Below are 17,504 nucleotides of genomic sequence, written 5' to 3'. Positions count from 1 at the left end.
AACAGCTACAGTACGAGCCTTTCAGCCTCGGGCATTTCCTTTACATTTCTGCAGCACACAGCGTTTCTCTTTAAAACTGTTAATCCGTCATTTCTTGCTCTCTTTCCCTCTTCCTCCTTCATTCACTAAATACTCTCAATACTGACATATTTATGTGTGCCAGAGAGTGAAAACTAATGGATGTATTTGTTTGCAGACTGACATTCTGAGAGCTCGTTAACACATGAGAGGCTCCCACAGCGCGTGGCAGTGTGCAGAGATGTGTTTGATAAATACATTTTATCAATCTTTCCTCTTGTTTTTCTCCTTCCTGCCAGGAACCTGATGGAGAGGCGCAGCATAGCACAAGGTTAGTCACTTCTGCCACCTCCCCACCAAGCAGCGACACCACCAACACCACACCTTTCCCTGTCTCTCCTCCTTTTCCTCCTTTTCACCATCCCTCCCGTAACCCCTCCTCTTCCCACACACCTCCTCCTGCTCCATTCAGCACCCTCTCTCTCCTCCTCTCCCTCACTCTGCCTACCAGCCTGTCTCCAGTCAGAATTAGAGGAGGCTTTTTCTCAATGCATGACGCTCTGAGGGGAAGCACAGGCACATGAATGTTGTGATCTTATCTGCTGAACATGAAGCGAAAAGCACATAAACGGTAAGGAAAAACAGAGGAGAAGTGCATGTTTTGTATTTGCTGCTCACAGATAAAGATGTGTGTAGTTGCCTGGCTATTCTTTTGAAAATAATGATTGTTGTGAGTATCTTCTGTACTGCTCTCTCCATGTGTTGCATAGTCTGAGGGCTGTCACTGAGGAGTTCGGTGCATTCAACAGTGCAGCATGTTTGGCGAACGTGAACACACGCTGTGCAGCATGCTCTTGTAAACTGATGCTTTTTGTTACTGTAATCTCTGCAGCAATGAGTGGATCTGTTAAAGTCCATTTGCTTTAGTTGGAGTAAACCTGAGGGTGTTTTTTTTTTTTCTTTCCACTCTGTCAATTCAGCTGTCATTTAGATTTCACTGGCGTGAGAATAATGAGGCGCCAAATGTTTTCACAGCCCTCAATTAACTCTCATATTCATTCACTGGGCAGGATGATACCACAGAGAGACAATTATGGCCAAACAAGCACATCATGAGAGAGAAAGTTGTTCTCATTAAAACTTACTCGCCTTGTATGGATGAAGTTGAAGACAGTGAGGAAGGTAAACCCATGAAGTCTCATAGTGGAGAGGAGAAAGAGGAAACGCATAATTAGGCTGTATTTTAGAGAGTTCATCATGCAGCCTTCAGGTGCTTTTGTAATCTGCATGTCAGCACATTATGATCCTAACACTGAGGAGTTAATTGCTTTCACCTCCAGCCTTTACCTGCAGCAAGTGAGGAAATATTGATTTTTAGAGATGATACCCACTTCCTGTTACATAATTAAAGCAAACAGCTCCTCGGATGAGGTGTTGTCCTCAGGGAAACTTTGAAGTCAGTTTCAGGCTAACTATACAAAGCAAGGAGCTTCATTAATCCCAAAAAGGGGAAACAATGAGAGTTAACCCTTTCAGCATCTTTTTCAGTGATGTGCTTCCTGTGAACAAATCAGCACTTGGAAAAGGGCAGTAACGCAGTAAGGCATGACAGGCAATTTCAATGTACAAACATCTCATTGATTTAACCTGTCATGTCAAAAAATCAATCCTGACAGGTCAATTTGGAATCCTTCCAAGCTTAACTTGGCCAGTTTTCAGTCGTCACCCAAACTTTTTTATGATTTCAACAGCAAAAACACTCCAGTAAACGCAAAAAATGTAAAGAAACACATTGTGTGCTGCTCCTCTGACACTTTTCTCAAATTGTTGCTATCGGTGACAGTAAGCAAACGGATATCATTAAAGGCTGGTTTGTTCTTTACTTCTAAGCTGAATTACAGCAATGACAGCTAAACTGAGAACATTGTGTGCTGCTGTAAGGATGTGTAGACACGGTTTCCACATCCAAAATGTACAACGTGACAACAACAGAGGAGAAGAGTGCACAGAGAGAATTTATTTTTCATCAAAGTCTGTTTTCAAAGATTTACATTGAAACATGGATAACAGGATCTTTGTTGTTGGTCTGAAATGTTCCATCTTGTTCAAACTTTAGAGTTTCTCGTTTTATAGATATTTTTGTTCTTTCATTTTGGATTTTTTTTTAATTGCACAGCTAAGAAGTGGTTGATGTGGACTGCTCAGTTGCCAGTCAGATGAAGTTAATACTGAGCTTCAGTAGGTGTTATTAAACTGTCACTGTCAAACTGCACTGAAGGCAAAATGGATGCACACATCATGCTCTTAGAAGAGGTTCCTGCTCAGTGACAGCTGGAAAAATTACATCTCTTGAAGTTCAGCTTCAAAACGAAAAGTTTATACCGTCCCAACACGATGAGTGCTGTGAGTCCCAAGATAGCAAAGGTTTGTTGGTGTGTATTCCATAAAGAGTGCATGAAGTTCAGCTGCTTTATGAGTTTATTTTATAATAAACCAAGGGCAGGAAAGTGATTTGAAAAGTACAAAGAGCCAGCTCGATAGCACAGAGGATAGAAGTTGTATTGGCTTCTCTGGACTTGCTGCGACTCTTAATTAGGTCTCTACAAATGTTTCAGCTTTCATTCATCAGCTTTATCTACCGGAGATCCACTTTGCCTCCTGGCTGGGCCCCTAGGAGACATCACTCCCCCCACTGGGCTTCTCTCTGACTTTGAGGAATATGCCTAAAGAGGCTTTGTTTGTTCTTTCTCTAAGCCGGGCACGTAGCATCCAAAGGCAGATGCTACACGAATGCTCCCTTCAGGTTAGCCTGCAGCAGTTTACCCCCTCTACTCTCTCATTCTTCTGTCTAATTATCTCTGAGACGATGAGATCACAGATTTATGCAGGAGCCATTTGTGAGGGTGGACTGTGAGCATCTGGAGATGAGGGATCTGCCTCGGAGCATACTCGAGAGGTTGGCGCTGTCTTTGAGTGTGCACATGTATCTGTATTCTTGGATTTAGCCTGCTGTGAATCACATGTCCAAGTCTTAAGACTCCCTGTCTCTGACTTCCCACCTCACCACCCTGCTCGCTCCCTGGACTATTGGAGATACGCCTGTCTGCCACACAGCATTTATAAGACTCAGTCAAAGCCAACTGGACAGGCACAGCTGAGCAGCATAAGCCTTTAGAGCCAGCGTACAGCGTCCAAGTCCATGTAATGTATGTGAGAAGAGTAGGATGTGTGGCATTTTAATGTCACGTATAAAATAAGGCAGATATGCACTTCAACACATACGTTTTAACTTAATCTCACTGGTTCACCACGCTCTTTTTAAGCTCTGGTGTTTTTTTTTCTCTCTTTAGAAGTTTATAGATGCATTAGCTTCAATCCTGATCTCTTGTTCAGGGTCATGGTTCAGTCACTGCAGCCGTCATTTCAGCTGTAATTTGTTGATACAGCCTCTGTTGTGTGACAAGCTGCAATAACACACACACTTTCTGGAGACTGGTGGTTTAAGCATGTACTGAACAAGCACACTTACCAGCTACATGTTGAACAAACCTCTTGCACCCATTACACCTCAATAAATACCTCAGTGCACCCTGGAGGGCCGTGCAGCACCGCTGTATGTTCATCCTGTATGCACACAATCTCCCCATCCCTCCCTGCAGTTTCATGCTCGGTGCATTTCCAGATGTCCAATCTGCGCTGCGATGATAAAGAGAAAAGGCTCGGAGGTGAGAGGAACAGGATTCCTTCTTCAAAGGCGTAATGTGCTCGTCATGGCCCTTTGTAGCTCTTTGTGCTCTGCGTTGCTGTGAGCGGAGAGGCCGTGAAGCACACGCTGTGGAGGGACAGAGTCCTGTAAAACTGTCGTCTCTGAACGCAGATTCAGGAGCTGTGATCTGAAGTTTAATCAATTATGTATGATGTTTGGATGTGGTTTTTAAGTTTTTCAGAGGATTTGACTCGCGCTCAGAGAAGGATGTGACATTTATGAAAAATTGGGTATTTTGCAGTGACTGAAAGAAGGACACAGCCGTGGATAAAAGCAATGTCAACAAAGTGTTTGGGCAAAAGCTGCATCTCCTCAAGGCTACTGTAATCAATATATTTATGTCAACACCAATTATCTGACTTCTTCTCAGCTTGTTGTTTTTGACACTATTCACTTTGTGGGTTGACTCTCACTGCTTTTAAAGCAAGCTTGTTGTTTCCTCATCATGCAGGCAGCTGTCTTTTGGAATTAGAAAATATTTGCTCGATATTTCAGTCAAAAATTGGTTGAGTCTCAAAACAAGTTTGAAAGTAGGAAATTAAAGAAAGAGGTGACAATTATTTAATTCAATCAATGATTGGGCTGGAAATCACAATGACAGCATGAATGAGCTTGTTTTCAAACCTTTTGTCTTCTGGAGAGGAAATTTTATAACGGGGCATAAATACTTCCACAGTTATTTTATTAGCTCGTTAGAGATGAGGATTATTTAACCAAACAGAGAGCATCAAGCTCTGCATACAGCTTCATTCTCCATAACTGAGCTCCCACAGTGCAGACTGTAATGCCTGACCTCCTTATTTATGTTTACTTCTCCTAAAGGCCAAGTTTTTCTCTTCTTTGCTCAGAGTTCAGCATCCTGTTGGCGGAGCATCCTGACACAAGACAACTTTAAACATTTACTAATTGACTGAAGTTGTGAGAAGATACTTTCAAATGATACAAAGACAACAAACAGAATGGATATTTTCTTTCTCTGATGTGAGTCTGACTTTCTTGCACTTTGCTCATTGGGTCTTGTAAATAACATATGGCAGAATCTGCTACTATAATGATGCTGTAAAATCCTTATCCTGAAAACTGACCATGAGATAGTTTTTAATGATCCAAAGAAGCCATAAAGCCGTTTTTCACACCGGACTCGTATTTTTCTCGCAAATATCTTGAATGCTATTTATTTTTTTGGAACCTACTGTTTTTCAATGCAAGCTTTCACACCACCAACGTTCTTTCACTGAGCAAAATTGTGGCTTCTTTTTTTTTTCAGACTGAGGTTGATTTTTCCAATGTTGCGTGTGGCGAGTACACATCCAACCAATCAAAACACTCATTGATGACAAGTCACATACCAAAACATTCAACATTGATTGTGTTTGTGTCCCAGCACCTGATTCTCAATGACAAAGACATAAAAACTACAAAGACAACGATTACAAAGACATTGTTTGGAGGGCAATAGCTGCCGAGATTGAATATGACGCCTCCACATTTTTCCCAATTTAGTGCCAATTATATGCGTCGCCTTTTAAGGCTTTAAGGCTTTAAGGCTGTAAAGAATATTGATATTTGCTTACCACTTCTCAGTACTTAAAACTGGACAATTTTTGTTTGTTTTTACTGGACAGTTAGGCAAATTTAGGTTAAGATATGTTGAATTAAGCTAGGTATGACTTTGTTAGATTGGGTAGGGCTTAGCTGCACTAGTCATTTTGGATTTAAAAGGTTTGGTTTTGTTTTCCAGTGCTTTTCCAATAAGCCTGTTATATTCAGGCTTATTGGAAAAGCTTTGTCTGAGTTAGGATGAGGTAAGGAAGCGGACCTTCAGCTTCTTGCAGACAGCAACTTCACATCTTCTCATCTGTTGAGTCAGCCATGTCCTTAAATGGACAAAATTTATAAGTTGACGTCAAAATGCTTTGTTACCTTACTTAAGTAGAAATTTTGGGTATCTATACTTGACTGAAGTGGGGTTTTTTTTCGCTGACTTTTTACTTCTACTCTTTACATTTTCAGACAAAAATCTGTATATTTTACTTCCTATATTTCAAAAATAGCCTTGTTACTCCTGTTTCGTTTCGGCTTGTCTTCACTCCAGCCAGTCATTTAAAAAATTAAAAGAACAACACAAACACACAAAAACTTAAAACCTATCCCGATAAATTGCGCCATTGAGATGGAGTGAACTGGATTGTGGTTGAATGAGAGATAAAAACATAAAACTGCCTGAGGCCTGAGCATAAGCCGTAATAATAAGTAGTTTTGAAAACTGTACTTTTACACTTTTGCTATTAATACTTCTACATGAGTAGTGGATGACACTGCTGAAATCAGACTGTAAACATGTTAATTTGTTTTAACTTGGTGTGTATGAAGTTTTTGGTGTTTCTGCAGCCAGCCTCAATCATACTCCCAAAGAACAACACTTTCCAGCTCTTCTGCATATCCCTTATGCTCTAAGACCACCAGTGGATGATGCTTTAGTAAAACATGGCACATTTCAAATAAATATGTGATTATATCATCAATCAGCTAAACCATTATGACAGCAAGGAAATGTTAAAAAGTACAACAAGATAAAGGAAAACAAGATAATAAGATCCTTCAATAGTCGTTGATTGTGCAGAATGTCAACTCCGCTGCACCATCTGCAGAGATGTTTAGCTCTAACTGATGGGACAAGGCTGGTTCGGTGTTTCTTGCTTTTATGGGCTGGTATTGTATATATTGTATATTGTTACCCAAATGAAAGAACCCCTCACTGCTCACTCCTGGATTTGACTTAGAGTACTGGTTCCTTCTCTCCTTCTGTCCAGTCTAAACTCAGAAATCTTGGCGTTATATTCAGTCAGTCCATGAGCTCCAATCACCATGTAACATTGCTAAACTAAGGTCTGTTGTGTCACATCCTGAGCTGGAAATAATTATTCAGGCTTTTGTTTCATCCTGTCTGAACCCATCCAGCCTAAGTCCTCCCTTCATAGTCTTCAGTTAGTACAGAATGCTGCTGCAAGGCTCCTGACCAAGTCCAGTCGGACTACTCACTTCCCTTTGATTTCTTCTTCTCTACACTGGCCTCTAGTTTACTCAAGAATTCAGTTTTTGGGCTTCTTGTTTTTTTGTGTAAAGAGCTCTGCGTGGTCAGGCTCCTGAATTCATCACCGACCTGTTCCACCTCTACCTCATCAGTAGGTTACTCAGGTCTTCTGGCCAGGGCTTGCTGGTTGTCCCTCGAGCCTGTCTAAAGACAAAAAGTGACTGTGCTTTTGATATAGTGGTTCCAAAGTTGAAGAAAGATCGTCCTTAAAATGTTTGTTCAGCTGTCTCTGTCGTCACTTTTAAAAAGCTTTTTTTAAACAGTCCTTATTCTATTTTTTTGCTTCTTTTACTGTTGTTTGATTTCCTTTTGATGTTTTATGATTTTATTTTAATATTTTCCTCTGAAGCACTTTATGATTCTATAATGTGAAATTTGCTTTACTGATCAAAATTAACTGACTTGTTTCCTTAACAGTGAACAATAAAAATCAACCTCAAATGGTACATAAATAATAATTTGTATGATTCCAGAGTATGTGCAGCCTTTATTAATAAACAAACATTCCTGTAAACATTTACAATTGTCAATCAAAGTTTGGTCAAGTTTTCTTGTGTTCAGATCATGTTATGTATGCTAAGAGGATACATTTCCCCTTCATGTTTTAAGTTCTTAATAATCCCATTGTTAACATCATTTCTGTGATGACAGCAGTTATTACACTGAATTTTGTTTTTAATTTTTAATGAATCCTAAGAATAAGCAATATAATTAAAAAAAAAAAAACAAGATGCTAAGGGTACTACCAACATGCTGAAAGCATTTTTAACAGGGGGAACCTCTCTCCCCATAACAGCAGCTACCAATCTTGATATAGAGGCTAGGGGAGGGGTTATATGTTAAACTTCATCAGTATGGTGCGTTCCATTTGTATTTCCAAGTCGAGATTTAAGAGTTCCAAGTGGGGAAAAATTTTAACTGGGATGCCCCCCGATGTTGTGATTTCCTACCAGAAAGATAACCAAAGATGGCCGCCCCGGGTGTCAACAGTCATTAATCCCCTGTAATATTCTGTGTTAGCATTTCTGACCAGTGTTGGTCACACTAAACCAGCTGTATACATAGTATTGTTTGATGTTTATATATATTTATAAATAGTGCTGTTATAGCAATTTTTTTCCGCCTGGGCAACGGGGACGCTTTGAACTTGGAGATGATGTCATTCCTTCTTCCCATGTAAGGCCTGAACCACACGTATATGGATATATTCCTAAACGCACATTTTTCTGTCCGATTGGGCTTTTCAACCACACAAACACAGCGATTTCACCCACATAAACAGAGATTTTTAAAAACAGATAAAAAAGTGAAGAAATAAAAAAATATCCGGTTGAGTGGATCCGTGTAGAGGTGTTAAACGGAGCTGGTGTTGACGCGATGATGTCAAGCGCCTAGCGACAAGTCACTGTGTTTGATTGTGCATGCTCATAATGTTCTTCTTCTAAGGTTTCCACATTTTGCTAACCTGCCACTTATTGGCCAGGCATGGCATTGCAGGCTTCAGAGGGGATAGTTTTCAGTTTGGCCTCTTCGTATGGACAGAGATATTTCTGTGGTGTGGACAGAGATTTTTTTTAAACGAGGACAAAGATATCCGATCAAAAAAATATCCATATGGTTCAGGTCTAAGTGGAACACACCATTAGAATGTTGACGCTGAGCTCTGCGGTGATCATTGATCACACCTCTGAATCTTTTTCTAAGACAGGGATCTTAGTTCATCTGTGTCCACTACATCACGTTACAAGTTGATTAGGACAGTTGATGTCTTTTAGAAACAGATTCTTAGATCATAAAACCAAGAGAAAAGATGAATAAATTCAACTAAAGCAAAATAAAATAGTTGTCTATGTCCTTTTCACTTATAGCATCACAGTTTGCTTCAAAGTTGAGTTTCCTGTTGATTGTTATTCATAAATACTTGCACATTTAGACTGCTGTTTGACTCTTGATGACTGTAACTTTGGGAGCAAGTAAAGCACATTGTTAGTAGTGTTTGATTGACAGTAATGAGTTTCACATACAAAGTAGAGGCAGAGTGAACCACATGTGCAAAATAAAGATCAAAACAAAGTGACATAACAACAAAGGCAAATTTAAGTATGAATATTGAATAATGAAAAGCAGCTGTTAATGTAAATTAACCCACATCTCCGTCTGCACAGCGTCGTCTCTCAGCAGTCTGTGCGGTGATCTCCCCTCACTCTCTGCTCAGCTGAGACCTCAGGTATGTCACGACTGTGTTGTCGTGGCAACCTGAGTGAGTGCTGAGCTCGTTCTCTTTCACAGAATTTTAACAATGAAGAAACCTTACCTCAGCCTGTGGCGCTAACACATAAATCCATACCTAGCCCTCCATCTCCCCATCTCGGCCCTGCCTGCATAAAAAGGTTATGAAGAGGTGAAGAGCACGGTGAACAGGAGGCCTGCAGCTCTGGGCAGCTGCAGCTGTAATGTTTTCAATCATGTCAGGAAAAAAACAGAGAGGTGGAGGACAGAGAGGGTCAGGGTCACCTCACCACCTCACAGCGATGAGAAAGAGAAGTCAGTGTTCATAGTTTGCTCTCAGCTAAATAAAGAGTTCAACTTTAGCAGCCTGCTCAGTGTTCCTCTTCATGAGGAGGGAAATATCTTTGAACTTTATTTCACCTGATCTATCTTGAGTCTATTTTTCAAGTTGTTCCCCTGAAGGTTTTCAAACAAATATCTTTTTTTCCTCTCCAAAAACCACTTTGAAGTTCTGAGTATTCTCAGCAAACATGAATGCATTGTTTCCATCTGTAACCAGAGAGAAGTGTGCGCAGTGTCGAGACATTCATTTTAAATCATGCTGCTACACGTTCACTGATAAAGAATAACTGTAAAACTTCCAGGTTTAGGTGGTTCAAAGGTTCCAGTATTGTCCGTAATCCTCCCATAAGTGTAATCACATTCTTGCTTTCTTCTTCTCATTCTTCAGGAGATGAATTCTTTAAAAGCTTCTTGAATAGAAGAGGAGCTGTGATTTAAAGCTCTTTCTGTGGGGCTTAGAGTCTCTCCAGTTCAGTTTATTTCACACTTTCACATTAATTCATGAGCTCCTCTGACAGCATTTTTGAGCAGCACAGAAAAAGATGAAGTTATATCTGAAGGGAAGTCTCGTGCTGACTAAAAAGTCTCACTATCTGGAGTGACTTCAGTTCCAAATCGGCCTTCAACTTGAGTCCAGAGCCAACTGGACAAGGCTGTCACTGCTGTTTTGGACACACACGGAGCGTGCAGTGTATGTTTTTTCCTATATCCATCTTCTTTACGACAGAAACAAAACACAACAAGCCTCAGATTGTTTAAGATTAAAGAGGGGTGTTATGCTTTGTCATGTTTTAAAGATGGGTATAAAGATGGATAAAAAGTCACAATTCTGAATGTTCATACTAAATCTGTGCAAAATGTAAAACTGCCACTTGTTGATATGTTGTAGAAATCCCTGCATCTGTCTTTAAACTGTTCAAAAAGGACTATTCCAAAAATAGTATGAGATCTTGATAATATTTGATTACGAGACTTGCTAAAAAGATGAGGTGGTCACAAAATGACAGGTTCATGACATCTTTAAGTTATAGGCTGTGGGTTTATGAAGCAGGGAGCCTTAAAGAGACAGCAGCTAAAATAAAAAGTGTCAGACAAAGGCTAAAATAAGTTTTCTAAGCATCGGTCTAAGAAATGAGGGGGTGTTTTTGATATATAAATAAAGCTACTTTGGGGCACCAGAGGGAAAGTGTAAGATTATTATTAAGAATAATAATAATAAAAAACAATACCCCCTCTTTAATGTTTGCGCTGACACCTGCGTGAATGTGAAGGATTTGAAACTTGATACCAAGTCTCAGAAACATCAACCAGAAAATGGGCACATATTTGTTTAAGACTAAACAAGTTTTTAGAAAACACAATTCAATCCTATCACCATCCCAGATTTCATGCCGGACAGCTATAAAGGACACACACACACACACACACACACACACACACACACACACACACACACACACACACACACACACACACACACACACAAAATGAAGAATTTAAAGCTTTATAATGCTGAAAAGATAAAACAAAAAACTTGACACCTCCTTAAACATACAGCCATTTCTAAATTTAATCATTTTGCACACATACCCTTCATTTCATGGAGAAAATTTCATGTAATAAATTCTGAGGGGTGTAATGTTTTTAGTCTATGAAAATGTGTGACTCATGAGAGGTCTGTTAGACAATCTGGCTGCTCATCTGTAGTTTTGATAAACACCCTGAATCATGGCTCTCCCATAATGCACCTGTGGCTACATTTGTTAGATAATAAAATCAGTCAGAGTTTTTGTCAAAAAGGCTCACCTGCTTGTCAAAAATGTGTTGGCTTCTTATAAAAAACTCTATAAACACACGAGTTTAAAAAAAAAAAAAGTAGGACAAAAAAACAGTAGTACTCTTATTTAAAGGAGCCTTAACAGATCAACAAAAATGTTTTATTTTGTTTTCATGATAAAATGTGCAACAGAAATAGAAAAACTTCACAGTCAGATGACAGAGAGTAACCACATTCATTCAAGTGCAAAAAACTAAATTGTTCTGTGCTGGAAGCATAACAGCAAAGTCTGAGACACTTTTATAAGGCAAACAGACTCCAGCTGGAAAAAAAGTAAACTCCAGACATTAGCAGATAAAGTGGGACATATCCATGTTCCAAATGGTCACAGGAGTAACCCAACACTGCCTACAGATTTCTATACTTGCTGAAAAATCGATGACACTCTGGTCCCACTGTGTAGAGCCCTTTTCATTTTAAACCCCTGCTCTTTAAAAATCGTTGGTCCATTGCTTAATTTCAAAAATGGCACCAAAGTGATGTTCCAATGCGTTTAAAAAGCTTGTCAGCCACAGGAGACACTGTCTAATGTGTTCACAGGCGGTGTGGTACTTCCCCTGACTGCTAAATTGGCTTCCCCAAGTGGACCCTAAGTTGATGTATAACTGTTTGCTTCTCTAACAAAGCTGACAATAAAATAAATAAATAAACTTGTTGCGCAGTCATTGTCGTGATGGACTGCTCCGACTCTTCCACAGCCTTACCGCGGCTCTGCTGTGGCTGATGATGATTCAGTCGGCGCACAGATATATTGGAGCATGCAGCATAATAAAGCAGGTTTTTATTGGGCTATGAAGAGCTATGAGCTGCCAGGGCGTCACTGTAGTCGGTGTGGTTTGGCAGCAGTTACTTACAGATGGGGCTGTAATTTAAGTCCTGTTTGAAGTGCAGTGTGTGTCTGGAAAGCCCCGCCATCATTTAGATCACTCTAAAGCTAGGTAAAGCTTTTCTGCTGAGCCAAAGTGGCTTTATGTCACTTTGCTCACAGACACTCAGCTGCGGGATGGCACTGACTCGCTAATTGGTGATCATGAAGACTGTCAGCGGAGAAAATTTTATGTTTTTTATTAGCATATTAGCTCCTACCTTAAAGGACAACCTGTGAGCATTACGGTACTTTTCTTCTGTTGCAATCATTCCTTGCACTCACACTGTTAACTCCCTGAGTATTTTCGATGCAAGTGATGACAAACCTCACTCCTGATTCAGCTGAGAAACATTTTAAAGGCTCAGGTGAATCTATTGATCTGTTTCATCTCTGAATTGTCAAATAACGAACAGTTAAAACCTTCCCAACAAAATTCACCTCCTCTCTGAGAACAAACTCACAAAAGCACACATCAGCTTTAAGCTGTACAACAAACACACATGCCCCAGCTGATCTGCTGAAGGATCCCCCCCGCTGTGCCCCCCTGCCTGATGTGATCTGATCAGAAACAGTTTGAAATGTGCCAAAAATTTGTCCAGGACTGATTGAACGCTCATTCCTCCCTCTGGTGCTTGTTCGGCACACACTTTCTCACAAATAAGACTTTATTTCTATGACAGACGTGGTGTTCAAAGGGCCAAGGATACATGAAGGAGCCGGAGGGGAGCTTGGTGAGTCATAGCACAGCAGGAGGAGGAGGAGGAGGAAACTGTTTATTATCAGATAATTTATCCTCAAGAGCTTTCTGTGTCCAAAGGAGAATTATGGTCAAAGAATCTGTCACTGAATTCAAACATGTTTGTTCCCTGCTGCTGAATAGGGTTTGACATCACCCCCAACATGGTCAACACAGATACTACGTCTGTTACTGTTTGTATCTTTATATTTTCAACTTCTTCTGTGGCTCTTTTAGAGTTTGAAATCAGCCCTCCAGGCATTTATTTACAAGAAGTTTGACTTGCAGTTTTTATTAGTTCTGAGGCCAACAAGTTCTCCCCTTTTACCCATTCAAAGTCGATTTCTTTTGAAGTAGAGATAGAAATTAAAGCAGACATAAACAGTACTGGGACGGCTCCTCGGTTGCAGTTCATGTCTTCAGGCAGAGAACTGTGTTGACTAGTCATCATGTTTGCTCTGGTGACTTAATCCACAGAGCAGTTTTTTGGCCGCTGGTACTGGAGTGTGCACAAGAGACTGTCGTATTTCTGGAGTCTTGCATCAGAAGAAATTCACAACTCATGTCTCTCATGAAGCTTCAACCACAGTGGTAGACCACACCGAGTTACACACTTTAAAAAATGTTAGATAATATTCCTAATTATCACCAGTTATGCTCATGTTAGGTCTAATTTGGCTTTCGGGGTGTGGAGTTGTACCAATAGTTATGGTTTGTTCTGAGGAATTATAACGACTCAGGTCTGGTTTTATGCTGTAGTTTGATCATTATTTCATCAGTCTTTTACCAACACAGTCCTCTGGGTTTGCTGCAGTAAATTGGCAGGAAACAGAGGAACAGTCAAAGTATTACCTATCACAAAAAAATGAACAGTGTAGCATGCTCATTTTCAGTTCAGTTACTAATGATGTGAGCAGAAAATGGTTGACTGTTGATTCAGAATGAGCTTATTGAAGCAAAGAGAAAAAATGACAAACTAAAGCATTGAAATAAAGTCTGGTGTTGGGGTAAACAAAGTGTCGAAATTGGAAAAGCTTTTGGTTGCACCTAATTTATAATCTGGAGTTTCTCTCTGACTTCTGAAATACCACAAAAACGCGGGGTTGTTTACAACATGCAGCAATTTTTTACTGTTTTCTCCAAGTTAGGAAGCTCAAAGCCTGTAATTGTTGTTCTACTGTGTTCCTGGTGTAAATTGTATAAAATAAGATAATCTGATAAACTGATTTTGCTTCACTGCTTCTTGACCTCCCATTGACAAATAAAGCAACTGGGCATTTGAAAACCCATGAGCTGCCAAGTGCTAGTATCATTATCAAGAAATGGGAACACAGGCTCTCATATTTGGTGGTTTAAAATATGACACAGTGCTTTCTTAGATTTTCACAACCAATAGACTATGCATTTGTTGATCAGTCCAGAAATACTGTAGCAATAACAGTTTGCAGATTCCCTACAATTATACAGCTTCATTCCTGGAGCACAAAGGTACAAGACTTTGAGTTTCCCTGGACAGTACTTCATACCAGATGAAAGGTTAGCTGCCCACCTCCAACCCCATAGATATGGAGGCCATGTAATGCCTTCTAGTTATAATAAAGATAGAAAATAAAGGACTGAAATAAATACAGGAGAAACATGTTGGAAGCTCCACAGTCGCTAACACAGCATCTTTAAAATACTGAAACACCTTAAGTATTACAGTTTTTAAAGTATTATTTCTGTACAATTACACCCCTCACCAAAAACAAATAAAAAATTTAAAAAATGACTTTTGGGAAATTATTTTGTGGCCCACTTGCAATACCTTTACAGCCCACCATGGGGCCGTGGCCCACAGGGAATCTCCGGGGCTAGCTTAAACCTGTATTGCTTAAAGGGGACATATCATGCTTGTTTCTCCTCTTCACTATGCCAGACTAGGATGCCTGTAAAGCATTTCTGCCCTCAGTACAAGTCATTTAGTTCCTTCATTGCCCCACAATAGCGTTCTCAATATCCTCATTTTAGGCCATTCTGAAGATCTCGTTGAAACGCTCCGTTTCGAGAATGACCTCCAGTAACCTCGCAACGTCACAGCCTTTTGTGCTCTGATTGGTCAGTTCTATCAGAGGGGCGGAGGGGGTAGAGCCAGGGGGCGGTTTTTGCAGCATGGCAGTATTTACAAAATCGCCATACTGCATGGAGCAGACCGAGCGAGTTTGCTGTTTGACAAAACTTCACCGTGAGGCATTGATAGCACTAATAAAATGGCAGAGTGTAGGATATGTCCTTTTGTATTGGACCCCGAGTCAGACCTGGACGGTTCTGCAGCTCAGGAGGAAGAAAATCCACCTCGACACAGATCATCTCAGGACTCCAATAAAAAGAAAGGATCCTCGTGTCATCACAACGTTTGAAATCTCGCGGCCAAATGTCAATGACCTATTTTCAGAGGCATCAAATCTTGTTCTAGGATATCAGAAAAAATACAATATCTAATTTTTTGAAAATTCAGGGGGTGAAAGGTCTTTTTTTCAAATTTATTATATTATATTATATGTAAGTATTAAATCACGGATCAGCATGATATGTCCCCTTTAACATATCAAATTTGATATACGAGTTTAATAGAATTCTTCCTCATTGGCATGATAAATAGTTTTCTTAAAAACCTGTCAAAAATGTAAAGAAATGTATTCAACCCCCTTGAGAATTTATCATAAAACTACAGGCAACTGAAGTTGTATTTTGCCCTTTTTAAAAATGGCTGCTTTCCCGAACTCATCTACACACTTTTTTTTTTTTTTTTTCAGGACAATCATCGCTCACTTTCAAGAAGTTGCTGTAAGAATAACATCTCAATTGTTTTCATTTTTTAAAAAAAGCATTAAAAGAATCTATATTTATGAGAAACTTTACTAAAAAAGTTGCTAAAACTGCCCAGTGCTTCATGTGATACAAAAAAATATATCTTAAACAAAATGTTATAGCAACATTTTTTGTGAATTTTGTTAAAAAAGGTTAATCGATATCTCAGTTCCAAAATATATGATTTTTGTGGCTATTTTTTGATGGGTCAGAAATTGTGATTTTATGAGTGCTATGGTGTCAGATTCTGACCTAAAGCTTCTGTAACTTGTAGTGAGAGCACATTCTTTTAGAATCTTTTCACAGCAACACAAAGTTTGTCAAATTGGTAGTTGCTCGTCATACTCTAAAAACTTGATTCTGATTGGTCTAAACATTATAACACAAGTGACAAAGCCTCAACAGAAACCTGAACGCAGTGCAGTACATGTCAATTTTGCCTGACGACACTGGCAAAACTTTGAGTTTAGTTTCAGGCTGATTTTGAGTCTGAGCTACTGAGCTTTTACCATCTCTGATGGCCTCGAGTAGAACAATAGCTTGTCCTGCAATCCACTACGAGAGCTGAGTCACTTACCGACCATTCTAACCACCTTAACCCCCTGAACCACCTGAACCACGTGATTACCTGATCAGTGAACATTTCCCCAACTCGAACAGTCCTGTTCATGATGTTACATGAAGTGCTGATATTTAGGCTCTGGCTGTTCCAAGTGTTGGTTTTCCAATTGGACAGCGCCATACTGGCTGTGCTCTTTGTCTTTATGCTTGGCTAAACAAAGTTGAAATGAGGTAAGTTAGGTTACGATAGCTTCTGATTTATTGTAGCTTTTTTGTTTGGAGCCAAAAAGTAGAGTAGATCATCTCACAAAAAGTGTATCCTTTAACTGAAGAAGACTTGTTAAAATGTATTTATTTTTAAACGCTAACTTTTTGCTCATTGACAACCTTCCTTCATGAGCCTCTAGTTTGTTTTCCTCACCTTTGTCTTTGCAGAGATGTTTCACAACTCAGTAATTTCCCTTAGCTCGCACAATTTAAACACAACTAATAAAAAATATGCCCTAAACAACAAAACTAGCACCTGTGGAGGTATCCCTTGAGCTGGCACATTAAGGTGTAATGTTTACAGTTTACAGTGTGGTTATGCCTCTGTGAGCTACAGACGAGGAGAGGGATGGCACTGTAGCCATTAAAGTTTAATGTCCTCATTCGGTCACTGTGAATAGTCTAACTGGCAGACAGTAGCAGACCTCGCTCACCTCCTGTGGCTCATTACTAGTAAATCAACCTGTGGGCACCATAAGGGCTCCCCATTGTGGATGCAGGATGGATGCTGGCTCACTGTGACCTTTAGCAGCATCTGAATTAAGGACTTTTTCTTTTTTTTACTGTACTTTAAACTGGAGAAACCTGCTGCCACTCTCTCGGAAAGGAAAAAGTATGCCGGCAGAGTGGGAGGTGGAAAATGGAGAAGGTTTTTGTCTGCAGCATTACAAAAGCCATTTGTTGTTCTCCCTGTTGTGTGAATCATCTGATCATTATGACAAGTTGTAGCACATGGGGAAAGTTTTTCAGGTAAACAGGATTTACTCGTGTTTCCGTCTTCACTGTATCCTCATCGTAATACCTATGAGGGAACACTGAATTCAGGAAAGTGAGCTTGATTTACATATCTTTTGCTGTTTTTGAGTTTCTCTGGCAGAGCAAAAACAGCAGTAAACCCATCAAGAGATCCTCTGAGGACTTAGACGTGTTTCTTCC

The 17,504-nt window shown here is 39.8% G+C and overlaps 1 protein-coding gene across 2 annotated transcripts in view; it reads left to right on the top strand.

Annotated features, from left to right (window-relative positions):
- Nucleotides 1-511: 511 nt before the first annotated feature.
- Nucleotides 512-17,504, top strand: part of begain (brain-enriched guanylate kinase-associated) — a 56,719-nt gene continuing 39,726 nt past the window's right edge. Inside the window, exon 1 of one of the 2 annotated variants that reach the window (XM_074691423.1) lies at nucleotides 512-649. Coding sequence is in view for 1 of the 2 variants with exons in the window: in XM_074691424.1 (XP_074547525.1) it covers nucleotides 627-649 (23 nt within the window). In the remaining variant the exon portion in view is untranslated. The remainder of the gene's footprint in view (nucleotides 650-17,504) is intronic. The other variant, XM_074691424.1, reaches the window with a different exon arrangement.

Source organism: Halichoeres trimaculatus, unplaced genomic scaffold, assembly GCF_033239565.1.
Source record: "Halichoeres trimaculatus isolate MK-OKI-2021-1 unplaced genomic scaffold, fHalTri1.1 fHalTri1_scaffold_17, whole genome shotgun sequence".
NCBI classification, from domain to species: Eukaryota; Metazoa; Chordata; class Actinopteri; order Labriformes; family Labridae; genus Halichoeres; species Halichoeres trimaculatus.
The sequence above is the reverse complement of the archived record's forward strand: the minus strand, read 5'-3'. Positions and strand labels throughout refer to the sequence as shown.